This window comes from Dicentrarchus labrax, unplaced genomic scaffold (assembly GCF_905237075.1).
Source record: "Dicentrarchus labrax unplaced genomic scaffold, dlabrax2021, whole genome shotgun sequence".
In the NCBI taxonomy this organism is placed as follows: domain Eukaryota; kingdom Metazoa; phylum Chordata; class Actinopteri; family Moronidae; genus Dicentrarchus; species Dicentrarchus labrax.
This window is the reverse complement of record NW_026136711.1, coordinates 3,264,162-3,281,495: the sequence shown is the minus strand read 5'-3', so window position 1 is coordinate 3,281,495 and position 17,334 is coordinate 3,264,162. Positions and strand designations below refer to the sequence as shown.

At 36.9% G+C, this 17,334-nt stretch overlaps 1 protein-coding gene across 3 annotated transcripts; it reads right to left on the bottom strand.

The window, feature by feature from the left end:
- Nucleotides 1–448: 448 nt before the first annotated feature.
- Nucleotides 449–17,266, bottom strand: umad1 (UBAP1-MVB12-associated (UMA) domain containing 1). Of its 3 annotated transcripts, none has more exons than XM_051415413.1 (4): nucleotides 16,953–17,253; nucleotides 15,897–15,985; nucleotides 9,191–9,276; nucleotides 449–3,536 (listed from the first exon to the last, which is right to left on the bottom strand). In XM_051415413.1, the coding sequence occupies exons 1-4, from the start codon at nucleotides 17,033–17,035 to the stop codon at nucleotides 3,264–3,266; spliced, it is 531 nt and encodes a 176-aa protein (XP_051271373.1). In that variant the 5' UTR covers nucleotides 17,036–17,253; the 3' UTR covers nucleotides 449–3,263. The 3 variants fall into 3 exon arrangements, with proteins under 3 accessions (XP_051271373.1, XP_051271375.1, XP_051271374.1); XM_051415415.1 differs by having other exon boundaries at nucleotides 1,522–3,536; nucleotides 17,129–17,266; XM_051415414.1 differs by having other exon boundaries at nucleotides 1,522–3,536; nucleotides 17,017–17,246.
- Nucleotides 17,267–17,334: the final 68 nt, after the last annotated feature.

Sequence of the window (17,334 nt, the reverse complement as noted above, 5' to 3'; positions counted from 1 at the left end):
CTACTGTCAGGATATAGTTAAAGTTTCAGCAAATATGACAAAAAGTAATTTTTATAAAAGTTACCTACTGCAGCTTTAACTGTCAAAAGTTTCTTTCATCTGATTTATTGGTGTCAGATACATGGACATTTAAGATATTACAATCACTGGAAAGAATGAATTCTTGCACAGTGTGTATGATATGTATTAATATATTACTAACTGCAGTTATAATGTTATATTCTGTTTAAATATGTATCAATGATATGCACATAATGCATATACATTTTTATAAAAAAAAAAGCCTACTACAGCTCAAACTCAGGGAATAAGATGGTTTATGAAGATTTTAGTGGTAACACATGGCTAATTTGCTTATAAAATAGAATGTGAAAGGTATATTGAATGTATGTTAAATGCACACCAGGTTTGAAGAAACCAAATTTGATCATGTATAAACAATCAAAGGTACATATACAGTGTTTAATACATTTCTGGGTAGATTCATGACTCTATGCATACATATTTTCTCTTCTCAGTCAAAATGCTATCAATATATTAAAAGCTTCTATTTACAAAATAACTCAAAGGAAAATTACCCTGGTAGTGATATCAATTCAGCCAACTTCATGTAATCTGTTTAGAACATAATTCAAACCTGTCATTTGACTGTTCTTGATTAGACTGATGTGTGTGTTAGTAAAAAACATTGAGGAGCTGGAATGACCTTCACTATCACAGCTCTCGTAAATTCAGCATATTGCACTCTTAAAGGTAAGATATATATACACAAGATTTAAAACATTAAAATAGCAGCAAACAACTATTAGCTATTTAAAGATATAGTGGAGTCATGGTGTCCTGAGCAGAGAATGAAGTCACACTCCTGCCTTAATTTAAGTGCTCATACAAATTAAAGCTGCAATAGGACATTTTTTTTATAAAAATAACTTTTTGTCATATTTGCTGAAACTTTCACCATATCCTGACAGTAGTACATGAGACAGATAATCTGTGAAACAATCCAGTGGCTCCTCCTAGTGCTCCTATAACACCTGCAAGAATCCACTGGGCCTAAATGAAAACAACCAATCAGAGGCCAGAAAGATGGATGATTGTTGAGTCTCATTCCCAGGTCATCAAATACAGACACTTTGGGACCCTGGGATTGAGACTCAACAATCAACAATCTTTAAACTTCCAACCCAAAGCACTTTCCAACTCTCTAAGCTCTGATTGGCTGCTTTTGTCCATGCCCAGTAGATTCTTGCAAATGCCATTAGGAGCACTAGAATGAGCTACAGAAAACAGATTTTTTCACAGATTATCTGTCTCATGTAGCACTACTGTCAGGACACAGTGAAGATTTCTGTAGTAATGGAAAAAATATATTTTTATAAAAGTTACCTACTGCAGCTTTAATCTCTAATAAAATATATGTTCTTCTTCTAATCTCTTTATCGGTACACTACAGTACAGGACATGCTGTCATGGCTTGAAAAAATGTCTTGAGAAGTAAAAAGTACACATACTTAAACTTGGCAAAGTCATCACTAATGGCATGTATATTTGAATACATTCTAAGGAAAAAGGTATCCCATAAACACAAGAAAGCAAAGACAGAATACATTTTACAATAAATTAATGGTGGCAGGAAAATATCAAAAAGGCCACATTCAGGGAACACAAATCTAGCCTAGTGATTATCGGTGGGGAATAACAGTTTTAAAATAGTCAAATATGGGAGAGAGTGTTTTTGCTAAATATTATGTCCAATATATAAATCACATCATATCCAATTATTACATGAGTTGTAGATAGTAAAAATAGTCTTACCGTACATTTTTACTTCATCATTCAAACAATTTTAACATTCTGCGGTTTGTACATTAATAGGTGATTCTACTTAAGACTTGGGTTTAACTCAATGGGAGGTAGGGCATTTCCTTTCCAAGTACTAAGCTTTGTTCAAAGTTAATGCTTCATCTTTTGGTGCCACATCCTCAAATGGGCTGAAAAAAAAAAAATCTCCTTCAAAAGACCTATTCCAAACAATAGACAGTTCACAGCACAAGGACTATGGAATCCTATACAGTAATATATCAACTTCAGTTTAGGGCTATCGCCATATCAGACTTTAACTGCACAATTATTCATGATAACAATATTATTAAAATTAGAATAAAAAATAATAATACTATCAGTCAAATTAATTTTTTTATTGCGTGTTATGTCTATTTTTTGGCAAATTAATTACACTCAACTGTAACGCTGGCAACCAGCATTAAGGTGCATTAGTGTGAACCACAAAACAGGAACAGAAATAAACAAAAATGATTTAAAGCTGCAGTAGGTAATTTTATGAAAATATTTTTTGATTGGTTGTTTTTGTTCAGGCTCAGTGGATTCTTGCAAATGCCATTAGGTGCACGGGGAAGAGCCAGAGGAACCAGATTTTGTTTTACAGACTATCTGTCTCATGTACTACTGTTAGGATAAAGTGAAAGTTTCAGCAAATATGACAAAAAGTTTTTTTTTTTTTTTTTTTATAAAAGTTACCTACTGCAGTTCTAACTAGCTCAACATGGCATTTTTTACTTGTCCCAGGCAAGGGGGCAGTCCAAATTGTCGAGCCCTGTTTCAAAACAACCTAACACATATTTAATCTGAACCTTTTAGGTTCGGTGCTAGTAGCAGAATTCAAGTAATCAAATGATCATTTTTGACTTCACGCCTCTGGACTTTTTTACAGCAATGTTCCCATATCTCAGCAAATGTCTTGCAAAGTTATCAGAACTGACAGAAACCCAAGTTTTAATAAACTGTAATTCACAACATCCATATAACGCACTGTGCATCACTGTATCTGCAGTGTGCCTAAGGACTTCACAGTCATGATGTCTTAATCAATCACAACCAGGCCCATATCTGTAATAACTGTGCTCACGTTGAGAGCAACTCAACAGGAGTCCATTAAGTTCCATAAAGCTTTTCAACATCATCATTTGTACAGTCAGTGAGATGGCCCTGGTGGCCCAACGTTATGTCATTTAATTTCAACGCCTCTACATTGAAAGTAGAAAATGGATAAGGAGTTCATAAATTTGATGCTTGTCAATTCTACAACTTATTTGATGTTTTATGTCATTTTAGTGGACTTTCACTTGCTCATAATGCTACATAATCTTGCTTGTGAACTATATTGTAGGCCTGAAACCTCTCACATAACCAACAATCTGCCAAGCTCCCTACAGTGTGAACTCCTGATAACAAATTTAAACAGACTAGGCATTCTGAAGCACAGAGTTCTCTAAAGTGAAGTCGTACTGAAAACTAGCCAGGTTGTAGTTTAAGTCCCGGGACAGCAGCATGTCAGGGATTAGGGGGAACCCCGCCTGCATGGCCAGAACATGAGGAGCCAGGGTGAAGGGGACATCCCCCAGAAGATCCGGGACATTCGGTGCAGCTTCCACCACTAAGGTCCCTGCTAACGGCGATGTAGTAGGTAGAGCTGTAGGGTGCTTTGTGTCGGGTTGAGCTGGAACTGTACAAAATGGCTGTGAGGAAAGAGCAGATTTAATGTCAGTGTTGAGATATTACTTTTAGATACACATTTGGTCATCTAATCTCTTTTCACAGTGGTCTTCTACCCCACAAGCAGCAGAGGGGAGAGCTTTAAACCTTGGTCAAACATAAGGTTCCTCCTAGTGCTCCTGGTGGAGTCTTGCAAATGCCATTAGGAACACTAAGGGAGCCAGAGGAAGCTGATTTGTTCATAGATTATCTGTCTCATGTACTACTGTCAGGATATAGTGAAAGTTTCAGTAAATATGACTAAAACAACTTGTATAAAAATCACCTATATTAAAATATATTATATATTAAAATCCCAATTTGAGTATCTTGAGAGTGAAGACACCAGCCTTCACTTCTTTAACATACTAAGGGAGGAAGTTGCAAAGTTGTAGTCCCCACCATTACAGTTGACAGGTGTGACGGCTGTGGCTCAGAGGCTAATCCAAAGGTTGTTGGTTCGATCCCCGGCTCCTCCTGCTACATGTTGAAGTATCCTTGAGCAAGATACTGAACCCCAAGTGAATGTGGCATGTAGTGTAAAAGTGCTTTGAGTGGTCGGAAGACTAGAAAGGTGCTATACAAGTACAGGTCCATTTACCATTTAAACCATGTGCTGAACGTACACTATGCATTAGTGACTTCAGGGGGATAGTGCTGTAAGAGTGAGGGTGTATATGCACGAAAACCAAAAGTAAAATTGAAACAATCTTGGCAAAGCTCATTGGTTAGAGGGAAAACACAGCGTTGTCACAACCTTTTAAGAGAGAAATGTTCCTCTGCTTGTTGTTTGTCTAATTTACAAATTTACACATGCATGCTTCAAAGTAGTGCAGGCCTGGATATAGAATTCATCCAGAGTGGCAGATTTGACACTTGTGCTTTAACATAAAATTGAAGGCAAATGTGACACTAAACGCATGTTACAGGAAATAGTTATTCCTCTGCAATTGAGAGGCAGAAGTTTGCTGTGGGACTGGAGCAACAGGGTCCCAGGTCTTGTTTTCTGTTCTGCTATATTATATTTCTATAAGCCAAAGCACAAAACAAAGATCCTACACCTGGAGCTGATTGTGATGCTGGTAGCATTGTCAGTGTTGTCGCTGTACATAGCCACAGTCACTATGAGCCTGTTTCCACCTAATTTAACATGCATCTTGGGTGATCCGATCACAAGACAGTTCTGAATACAGTGTAAACCACTGAGATTGCACTGTTATCCGATCACTCAAACCACTTGCTGAGGTGGTCTGAGAGGCATCTGAGCACATATCTTTTGTAGTATAAACGCTAATGCATCCTGGGCCACATTGAAGCATTTGGCTGGTATTGTTTTCACCTTGTGAGTCTGTGGGTCTGTATCATCATGGCAAAATGTGGTCCTGGAGTCCCCAACTGTAGCAGGAACTACCACTGAGGTGATTTACAGTACTTTGCTAGATGTTTAAGTCTGTATGTGTCCCACATTTTGTCAGCGTAATAGCTTCACAACCGTGCAAGATCCAGTCACTACACTTCATAGGTATGGAGCTGAGATCAAAATGAAGATTGAGTTTGCAAATGGGTTTGGACCAACCGTTGACAGTACTTATAATGGACAGCGCTTCCAGGTCTGTGAAGTGAAGCTGAACATTCTATGTAATGGCCAGCAGGGGGAGCTCTATTGGCTGCAATAAAACCAATACCATGCAGTCTTATGGAGAAATGACTCTACTTCTGACTTGATTTATGAGCTCAGTAAACAGTTTCCTAATTAGTTTAAGCTCTCAATCTCTAGTTTCAGTCTTACTCCATACAGCATGATATGCTTTATGGCGTGGCTACCTTATGATTGACAGGTCATTCTCAGTGAGTCTGTCCAGCTCAACGCACCAAACTCAGATCAAACTGTCAAACTAGGCAGTGCTGGTCAGATATGAATCCAGATTCTGTTACTGTGTTGGCTATTTCTCAACTAAAATCGTTTCCCAAATATATTTTGGTGTACTGTTTATCTGTAATCACAGTACGTCACCTCCGCTGGCTCAGACACACTGTCATGGTGACGGCTATAATGCCAAACTTGAGGATTCAAAACAGTACTCCACAAACCAATGGGTGACGTCACGATAGGTTCACGCTGCTCATGTAACAACGTAGTAATGAGTAGTCAGGGGTTGGAACAGCAAGATGTTGACAGGCATCGCAGCTCGTGTAATCCCATCATAAGATGGTCTCTAGTTAGTTTTTAATTTTAAGCATTTTATATATTTGTGTATTGCGATAAAAACACAAACATTTATCGTGATGAATTTCCATTATCGTGATAATCATGAATATCCTCACATGGCTTGACTTGAAAAAGCTGTGTATCTCTCCAGCAGACAGTCCTATGTTGATTTCCTGATTTATTTTGAACAAGGGGACAAGAGATACAATAAATATGTGTTTCTTAACAAAATCTAAGATAAAGTGATTAGTGCCATTTTAAAAGTACGAAGTATATTTTCATGATATCGTCTATATTTCATGAGATGATGAACATCGCGTATTGCAATAATTTTGGCAAAGATAATCGTTTTCTTAAAATATGCGATGGAATATGCGGGATATTTATGCAATTTTATGCGATGAAACTGCGGGAACTGGCAAAAACCGTGATTGATGAAAAAGAGGGAAAAAAAGTGATTCCCCCAACACCCTGTTCTCACTAGGCTACTACCTTAATGTAAAGAGTCATTTCTTATTACTTCCTATGATAAGCAAGCATACTACATCACAGAAAGTGCTGGGAATATTTAAGTTCTCATCTTGTTTTATTTCAGACCTTAATAAACACATGGCTCAAACTTACTTACATTGATGAGTCAAACAAGTTCTGTAGCTTTACAAAAGGAATATGCGACAACTTCTGTAAAAATGAATAAATAAAATATAAAAACATAAAATGTGTGCTTCCTGTTTTACAGAGGTAGTTATATAAAACAGACATCTTCTGTTAAAATAAGTGCTTCCAATGCAGTAAGTGCAATCTCTTACGGTAACGTACATTTACATACTACTAATATACTTACAACTGTATGGTTTTCATCGCGGGGTACCTTTTCGATGATGTTCACGTCGCGTAACTACGTCACTTCATAACGTTCCCATGGCAACAGGGGAAAATTGGCTTTTTAAAAAAAAATTTTTTTTTTTTTTTAAAAAAATTTTTTTTTTTTTAATAAAAAAAATGGGGTTTTTTTAAAAAATGCGGCCCCGCATAAATGTGCGGACTTTGGCTGATTATTCTTGATTTTTTCAATCCATTATTTTATTTTTTTGGGAGGGTTTTTTTTTCACCTCTTTTAAGAAAGTATTTAATTAGGGTCATTTTTTTAATTTTTTTTTTCTTTAATTTTCACCTCTTCCTGTTTACAAACAGCACTTAGTATGGGCCTCATAAAGTTGTTGTTAATGTTGTCTCCTCAACAATCTCTACCAGCTAGAAAAAAGACCCCAAAAGTTTGACTCATAGGTTTAAGACAAAAATGCCAAGATTTTAGGATCTCTCTAATCCGACTTTTAGTGCCCACTCCTTTTTATTCAACAAGGAACACACGTAAAAATTAATCCAATGTACAATTAAACGTGTTTTTTTTTTTAAAAAAATTTCTTTTTTTTTTTTTTTGAGCTCTAACTAAAGTGTGAATGCCTTTCCTTCCTTATAAAGACCATTTTAGATTTGAGATATGTTAACACACATGTTTTTTTACAAAAAACCAGCACAGTATTTTACATACTTTAAAATCTGGTAACTTAATCTGCTTCAGTTATCGCACACAAAAAAATTTTTTAAAAGGAGGGGGGAGAGAGGGGGGAGGTCAAAAAAAACCCCTTTTTTGGGTCATTTGGTTTCCTAATGAGTTTGACTCATAGGTTTAAGACATTGGCTTAAATCTACATCTGTATAACCTGTGTAATCCCCCACTGTTAGTTACTGCTGCAGTCTCATGTTGAGAACACAGTTTTACGTGTGTGTGTGTGTGTGTGTGTGTGTGTGTGTGTGTGTGTGTGTGTGTTGCAGACGTAGGCTTTGCAGTGAGGGTACAGTGTTGCTGCATCTCTGTCCTTCTTGTTGCACCATGTGATTAAAACTGGAGGGCCACTCACTGACTGTGTGACATGTGGTAGCTCCAGGATGCCATATGGACCAAACGTGCACACCACTGTCCACAAAAATGTCCTTAATTAGAAACTAAGCAATTAGCACTGAAGCATTAAAGCTCATAAGTAAATGTAACAGCAGTCAGAAAGCCAGCAGAGCTCTGAGGAGGCTTGTGTCTCAGCTCAGTTTTAAAGCCAGCGTGGTGAATGGTAGTGGCACATTCTGGCACACTGGCTCAGCACCTGTCAACATCACAGCAGTGGAGATTGTTCTGAATGAACCATGCAGGACAAGGCCAGCTGGGATCCAAACAGTGACTGGTCTCAGAGCTGCCTTACTCAGCATATGAAGAAAAACACGACTTCCAGACCGTTTCCTGCTTTGGAAACAATCTCTTTTCTTCCTCTGATTGCTCTGATTGAAGAGTTCCACAATGGTGATTACAATACCACAGAGGAAATTTAAATAAAGCTACATTTGGTAACTATTATAAAAATAACTTTTTCCATTATTACTGAAATTTTCACTATATCCTGACAGTAGTACATGAGACAGATAATCTGTGAAACAATCAGGTTCCACTGGCTCCTCCTAGTGCTCCTTATCTGCAAGAATCTCAGTCCCAGAGTCCCAAAGTGTTATTTGACGACCAGGGAATGAGACAATCAACTATCTTGCTTGGCTCTGATTGTTTATTTTCGTTCAATTAAATTCAATTATATTTGTATAGTGCCAAATCTATAACAAATGTTATGAGAGACTGAAGTTGTCAGGACACTTTTCAAATAGACTAGGGGCCTGTCCTCACGAATACGCGGCCTCACCCAATATGATGTCGTTTCGAAAAAAATCTCCATAAACACAATTATGTAATTTTCAGAAATATCTGCGTCCACACAGATTCACTGAAACGACCCAAAACGCTGTAGTACATATGCCAGGTCTGTATGTGGCGCTGTGACGCCGCCACACCAATACACTAAAACCGGAAGAGAAGCCATGGAGCCTGCTGTTTACAAACAAGTAGTAGTATTCCGTTGTTGTTGTTATGATCCGTCTAGCGGCAGCGGCTGAGGTTAAAGGCTAGAGGCGGGGCTAATACGTCATCGTTTCGGAAAAAATCTGTTTTCGCCGTCCAGACAACTCCAGGCAATCCGGCGTTTTCGGATTTTCACACTCTGGGACCCGTTTCCAAAAAATACTGTTTTCACACCCCAAAAACACCGTATCCGTCTGGACGCCAGGCCGATACGATAAAGTATTTATCCGGATTCGAGGACAGGCCCTAGGTCTAGACTGCATTCCTTAAAGGCCCGGTGGATTCTTGCAAATGCCATTAGGAGCACTAGGAGGAGCCAGAGGAACCTGATTTTTTTTCACAGATTATCTGTCTCATGTTCTACTGTCAGGATATAGTGGAAGTTTCAGCAAATAAGGACAAAAAAATATATTTTTATAAAAATTGCCAACTGCAGCTTTAACAGCATGAACTGAAAAGCTCAACATCCTCACCTTTGATGGCAGCACTATGACATTTGTTGACAGCTGTGCGATGTTCATGGTCTGCATCTTCCTCCTCTGTTCTTCAGCTGTCTCTCCTGCACAGGAAAGATGGCAGAAACTGAGTATGATTTGTAGTAATTGGGCAACACGAAAAAACACAATCAAGTGCTGAAACAATCCCAATTAAACTATTCTGATTACTTTTTTTAATTTTGATTACTGCTTAATTGACTGGATAAAGACTTAGAGCCAAAAAAATAGTTGAATGTTGAGTCTAGACTCCTCCTAGTGCTCCTAATGGCATTTGCAAGAATCCACCGGGCCTGAATGAAAACAACAGAGCCAAGAAAGAGTTCATTGTTGTTGAGTGTACTAGGAGGAGCCGGAGGAGCGAGAGGAACCAGATTTTTTTTACAGATTATTTGGCTCGTGCTACTGTAAGGATATAGTGAAAGTATTTTTAGAAAAACTTTCTTCTACAGCTTTAATTGGCGGTATTTTTGGCCACACTAGCTGTGTGACTACACAAATGGCAATGTCAGCTGATCAGATTCAATGGATTGCCATTAAATGATGAACAGATATTTATAATCCACATTGGAGTTTTCATCTAGCACCACCAGCACATCATTTTCATGTATCCAGTGATATATAGTATTCACCTCTACTGAATGGAATGTTTGGTTCAGACATTCATGCTTCCCTGATGATGTATTCTTATAACTTCTGGTGATGCCCTCGAGCAGCATCATGAGGTTGATATGTTAGGTTCAACCACTGTATGTGCAAACATCTGTGTTTCCCACAGTGATTATATCCTAAAATTTTATCAGTAGCGTAACATAGTGACCTTTTTGCTTGCACCATCTTCACAACTAAACATTGTAATACTACCATCTCACTCTAGAGCACTTGATGCAATAAACTTTTTTATTTATTTAGATTTAATGACAGTGATTGCTAAATAAATGCAAGCTTTAGATTTTTATCTACCTCAAAATGTGGATTTCTTTATAATACGCATTTATGCTCATAGACCAGATAACATGGCTGTAACACTGTAATGTGGCAAGTAGTTTTTTTCCGTCAGCACAAATAAGGTCAAAGGGGGGATTATTTGTGGTGTACAAGTGGTTTTGTGATCACATTAATGGGTTAAAAAGCATTACGACTGCTAGGAATGATCAAACACAATTTCACTATATTAAGTAAGAGCTGAGCTTTATGCCCTGTTCGGCCCAAGCACTTGTATATTGGCCCCATTTTGCTTTTATCCTCTGATTAGGTACAACTGTGGTTAGCGGCACTTTTTTTACAACACCATGACCACGATACAGGGCTTAACATTCAATATACTGCATAATTTGATCAAGAAAATATATTTTGTAGATATTTCTCTGTATTGTATTTGTTGTATGTATTTATCTCTCTCCAGTCACTGTAACATGGTAACCCCCAGTTTCTATCTAGAGGTTGGACTTTTTAACAAGTGTGAACCTATCGTGATGTCCCTCATTAGTGGAGTACCGTTTTGTAGCCTGGTGTTTGGCATTATGGACGTCTCCATGTTCGATTTTAGTTTGGTGCGTTGAGCTGGACGAACTCACTGAGAATGCCTAAAGCATACCCTGCTTTATCGTGCCTTTATGCTGTATGGAAGAAGACTAGAAGAAACTAGATATTGAGAACATAAACTCATTAGGAAACTGTTTACTGAGCTCATAAATCAAGTCAAAAGTCGGCTCATTTCTCCATAAGACTCAATATTAATAACTATTGGCAATTATACCAGCTGGCAATTAGAAAGAATGCAGGATTAAGATACTTCGACATTTGCTTCACTTCACAGAACTGGAAGCTCTGTCCACTAATTATATACTAATATGATGGGGTTTAAACACAAAAATGTGTTTTCAGACTTAATGCAATATCACAAAACAAAACATCACATTACTGTGTTTTAATCATTTATTACACCCCTATTATCAGAATAGAATGGTCACTCCAATGTTAAAAAAATAAGATACAGATGTGCCAGATGATAGAAATATAATCTTCTTATACATCCCTACTTATTTTAAGGCTATGCTAGGGGCTTGGCAGCAGCCTGCTGTCACTAATCTCCCTCGTCAAGTTGCTGAAACACTGAGTAAGTGGAGGCCCTGATAGGAGAACGTGAAAAGGTAGTGCTGCCATCTTTCTCTCCCTCTCCTGGGCCAAACGGGCTCTGTCCGCAGAATGAAATCATTCACGCTGTGATGTCATTGTCTCTGATCTCAGCTTAGCTCAGCGCGTCTCCACGGCAGCTTCCCTAATGGAAGAGGAGTGCTTTCCTCGGGGAGTCAGCCAGACCCAAAGCCCTCTTTGTGTGTGCGTAGATCATATCTGCAATCATCTGATCCACCATCAGCTCAGATCATGTTTCTCACAAGGTGCCTGCCATGTTTACTCTTGTTGCAACTGTACTTTTTAACACTAAAACGACGCTGTAATGTAAAAAAAATATATATGTTTTTACAGTAAAAACTGGCAGCTGTGGTTGCCAGAACTAATAAATAATAAATACATTAAATATAAATACACATACATCTATTACTGTAAAAGGACATTAGTACCGCTCATTTGAAGTTTTAATCCATATTTTCCCATATAAATAAGTTATAATATAAATAAATAAATACGTTTTTATCATCAAAAGAAACAGTTCTGCCGAATGAAAATAGCATATGAATGCTATGACGTTGGTTTTCTGTGCTATTTACAGTCTGTAAAAAAAATGACTTTATTCCAGATAAATCCCATTTAAAATGTTGTATAAATGAAGTATTTACCATGAGATATCACAGTGTTTTACTGTTACAGAAGCTTTAATCTGTTTCGAGTTTAAGGTCTTTTACTGTCATGGTTTGACAGTTTTTCCCGTAAAATCTACAGACTTTCATTTACTCTTGGGTGCCTGATTAAAAAGTACAGCAATTTGTAAACAATTCATGACATGTGGATGTAATTTTGTTGCTGTAATTGTTGTCTTTTTCAACAACAATTCCTCTACACTGTAAAAGATTAATTCTAATAAAGAAAACGGTAATAGTCCGGCAGACACCAAAAAGATTACTGTAAAATTACAGAAAATAACTGACTTGTAAAAATACAGTAATTTTCTCTAATTAAAATATAGTTTTTAGCTTTTATTTGACATTAAATCTTGTGTAATTTTACATTTACACATGTAAAAACAAGGAAATGACCTATACATACAAGTGAACACTGCTATAATACAAATTATCAGGCTTAAATTTACATAAGACTGCTGTTATTATTTGACTTTTCTTATTTTAATCTGAATTCTCAAAATTATAGAAAGTAATTATCTTTAAAATTACAGCAATTATTGTTTGTATTTTGACAGTTTACCAATGCTTACACACTGATAAAAAAAATGTATTCAACGTTTTGTTGTGAAAACGTCCTTGACTATATAAGATTAACAATTAACAAACAAATCCATTCTTGCAAATGGTAAATGGTAAATGGACCTGTACTTGTATAGCACCTTTCTAGTCTTCTGACCACTCAAAGCGCTTTTACACTACGTGCCACATTCACCCGTTCATACACATTCACTCAGTGATGGCAAGTCCATCAAACAGAAACTAACTCATTCATACACCGATGCTCCACAGCAATTTGGGGTTCAGTATCTTGCTCAAGGATACTTCGACATGTGGCGGCAAGAGCCAGGGGAACGAACCAACAACCTTCCGATTAGTGGACGACCCGCTCTGCCTCTGCAGCACAGCCGAAAACAGTGAAAGTCAGAAATACCACAAAAAGTGATTTTTTATAAAAGCTACCTACTGCAGCTTTAAACCTCTGTTTTTGATAAGTGTTATACAGATAAATATTGTTATTATTATTATTATTATTATTATTATTATTATTATTATTATTATCATCAAAATGTTTGATTATTCTGTCAAATAACACGAGTGCTGCAGTATGTGTCAAGCTCCATAACTAGTCACCTTTTTCCCCACCTAGTGACAAGGGTAAGGCTGCAACTAATGTTTATTTTCACTATCGATATATCTGTCGATGTTGTAGCGATTAATCAATTAGTTGTTTGGTCCACAAAATGTCAGAATAATAGCTTATAATTAATTTATAATTAATAAAGTTAATAATAACTCTAGTCAACGGTTGACCCCATAGATAAGCCTTCATTCAAACAATAGTGCTTTCTGCCTGGACAACCAAACACCGACAGAGAAGAAGGGACATTGGCCTGGCAGAACTCCCCCACAGCCTCGCCCCGCTGGGACTTTCCACAGCCTCTGTTTGGTCTGGCCTGCCTGACACCTGTTATCTAGTCCTGCATGGGACCATCAGTTCGGCTTTGGACATCTGCTCCTATCAGTTGAAATAGGCTACATGAGTGAAAAAAGAAAACTTAATAACAGATGCACTCTTAAAAACACTTTTTCTCCTCTGACTGTAAACACATTTGATAAAGCTGTATTTGCCTTTTCATTATTATATGCCATTCAGTTGCTCATTATAAGGCCATCTTTGATAAGAGGACGTGACTAAATGGTAAGCAGGAAGTTTACAGTGAACGTCTGCAAGCTCAGTTGGTTGCCTCAATCTGAAAAAGAAAGCCTGGCTCTGACACTTGTTCTCCTCTGCCAAAAATAACATGCAGCTCCTGACCATCTGTGTTAGCTCCACCAGCTCTTCCAATTAAACCCACAAGAAGGGAATGATACAGAACTTCTCTGGGAGATGAAGTAAAATAAAGTTTTATTTAGGATGAACCTTGATCCATGGGAATTGTTGTGGTTTTAGGTAAAAACAGATAGCTAAGTCATACTACAGTGGGAGGATATACAATCATTAAGGTAGTGTTAAATAACAGGAAGTACTGGGCAAATACTAAAACAAAACTAATTATGTATACATGCTTTATCAGTGTTACGCAATGCTAAGGCTATTGTGAATAACAGAATAAAGCCAAACTAAAATTTGATCAAAGCTGTAAAGCTGTGATTTTTCTTTTTTTTCTTTATTTTAATCTGAATCTTAAAGATTATAGAACTGTCATTAAAGTCATTATCTGTGAAATTACCCTAATTATTGATGTTGTCAGTGGTAAAAAAATATTTTTCAAGTTGTAGTTTAATAATGCAATACTGATAAAAAAATATATATAGTTTTTGTTGTGAACACTTCCATAATTATACAAGATATCTGTCAATTAACAAACAAATCCATGTCAAATTACAGAACAAATACTTTTTTCTACTGTTGCTGTGAAACGTATAAACAGTATTCAATTTTAATTCAAAAGTTTAATCTATTAAATGAACAGTAATAACTGTGAAAAGATTATCGATTTGCAAATGTATTTTTTTTTGTTAAAAAAGGAAATTTTCTTTAAATAAGCAGTAATAGTATGATTATTTACAGTTACAGATTTTTAATGTTATTTTACATTGGACAGGTAAATTCACAGGCTGATTTTGTAGTTTTATAAAAAAAAAAAATTAATATAGTGTTAAGAGTCTTGTCAAAGTGTCAATACAATTTCTCAATAAAATAGGTTCTTTTTGGTGGATCGATATACGCCAAATTAAACCCCGACTCATAACACTGTTAATTTACTATCTGTCATGTTTGTGTGACAGTATTTAAGGAGTTCTTCAGTCGTTACCAAAGTAACTACACAGTTTGCTGGTTACTGTTTGGTGCTGATAGCACACTTACACACTACTTTCCAATAATATTTAACATCGGCTACTCCGTCTTTCCTTCACCAATAGGCCAACAAAGGTTCCTTAAACAGGTCAGTATATTCATGAGCTATTTAGCATTGAGCATTTATGGATGATTGTGGGAAGAGGAGTACATGTACAATTCACTGCAGGTGCTATTTACAATGAGAAGACCGCTTACAGGTTTGCACTACGCAGTTTTATATATCTGAATATTTCTTTTCGCAAGTCTTTGCAGAACAAAGTCACATGCTCTGAAGAAGTTGTGAAATGTGTGATATTGTCACACAGTGATGGATAATCATGAGACAGGGAGCCAATGTCCACTCCAAAATTGAAAGTCACTGTCCTGGCTGTGAGTGGTAGAACTGTACCGTAATAAAACCTGTAAATTGTCCATCCGATGGAGATCGATTAATTTTATTTGTACATAGAAAAAGACTTTAATCTGTAATAAATAAAACTGACTCTTATTAACTTAAAACCAGCTAGCATTCATCTGCATTCACCTTTTAAAGTTATGGCATTAAAAAGTACACAAACTCCACCAAAGAGACTAATTCATAATTAACCAAACCGTTAATTTTGCATTATTATTGATCTTTGAAGGGCCATATGGCTGACCAGTTCCTCATACAGAACATGCTATATGAGGAACAATGACTCACACCGGACTCTGTTTAAAATTCTGTGGATGTAACGTCCTGCATATAGGCAACAGTGGAGCTACCCTTTAGACCGTAATACATCAAACCAACCATTCAACTAACTCAACTTCTAAAAATGGTCCCCCACCCTCTACCACTGCTGGTTTACTATCATTAAATAACCACTAATTGGCGCTTTAAATGTATGGTGAAAAAACAGCCAAAATGCCACAAATAAATAGCATTTCCAAATACCAAAATGTCAATTCCATTTTATGAGGTTATGAGGTTTCTCACCAATCACAACAAAGCCTCCATCTACTTCCTTCTCGGATGTTGACTTCTTCGAGTCTTTACGGAGTCCAAGAAAACTGAACATGATTATCCTGTCAACAGAGGAAATTAAAGGTTAGACCGTTATAGCTGTCAGTGTTTCATTTAATTTCATTACATGTTTATTTTATAGGGACAGATACAGAAAATTGCTATACAATATATATCAATGCAATGTATCACAGCATATATAGCAATAGCTTATTTCCAGTGCCTGTCCCTATTCATTTGAGCAAGGGCCATTGTAAATGTTAGAAAAGATTACACTCAAAGTGCAAACTGTTTGGAGATAGACGTGCTTCTCTAACAGAGCTATGACTTCATTTACAGGTTTGTTCTCAAACATAAGATTAAAGCTGCAGTAGGTAACTTTTCTAAAAATAACTTTTTGTCATATCTGTTGAAACTTTCACTATATCCTGACAGTAGAACATGAGACAGATAATCTGTGAAAAAATCAGGTTCCTCTGGCTCCTGCTAGTGCTCCTAATGGCATCCACCGGGCCTGAACAAAAACAACCAATCAGAGCAGAGAAAGATATGAAGACACTTGAAGATAGTTGATTGCTGAGTGTCATCCCCAAAGTGCCTGTTTTGAGGCCCTGGGAATGAGATTCAACAGTTCAACAGGATATAGTTAAAGTTTTCTCAAATACGAAAAAAAAAAAAAAAAAAAAAAAAATTAAATGACATAGTGCAGCTTTAAAGCAGCAGACATTTTAAACTCTAACATTACAACCCCTGAAATAAAATTGTAGTTTGGCTTTATTCTGTTGTTCACACTAGTCTTAGCATTGCATGACACTGAAAAATAAATGTAACCATAATTAGTTTATATAACGTTAGTTCTATTTTTTGCCCACGACTTCCTGTCGCTTTAAAGATTGAAAACAAGCTGAGACACTTGTAACGTTAGATGATACATATATGCAGGAAATGACTGCCTTATGCACCCGACTTCATCATGACGTCTAACATACATGAATTGTTGGAATTATATATTCATTTCAAATTCCATACCAAACGGCTTGTTTTAACACAAACCCAAGCTGTGGCTCTCCCCGGTTAATAAAGACGGTCTTACTGTCGGTGTGCCTTGTCATGAAGTTCAGAATACGGGTTCACTTAGTTCGGCTCCATTCGGTTACCTTCAGCTTACTGCGACTCTGCTAAATATTGCTACGGTATTGACTTACAGGATATAACCTTATTATTTCCCGTCGGTACTTTCCCTGCTATATTGTTAAGTTATGATGCTGACGTCAGTAGCCTCCGTATCGCCCGTGCTCGTGTAGAAACTATAAATGCCACCCACAGTTCTTCTACAAATGATGCTGGCAGCAACACGTAGCGGAACCATTCACTTGTGTTTCCGAGGAATAAAATGGTAGAGCACAGCGGA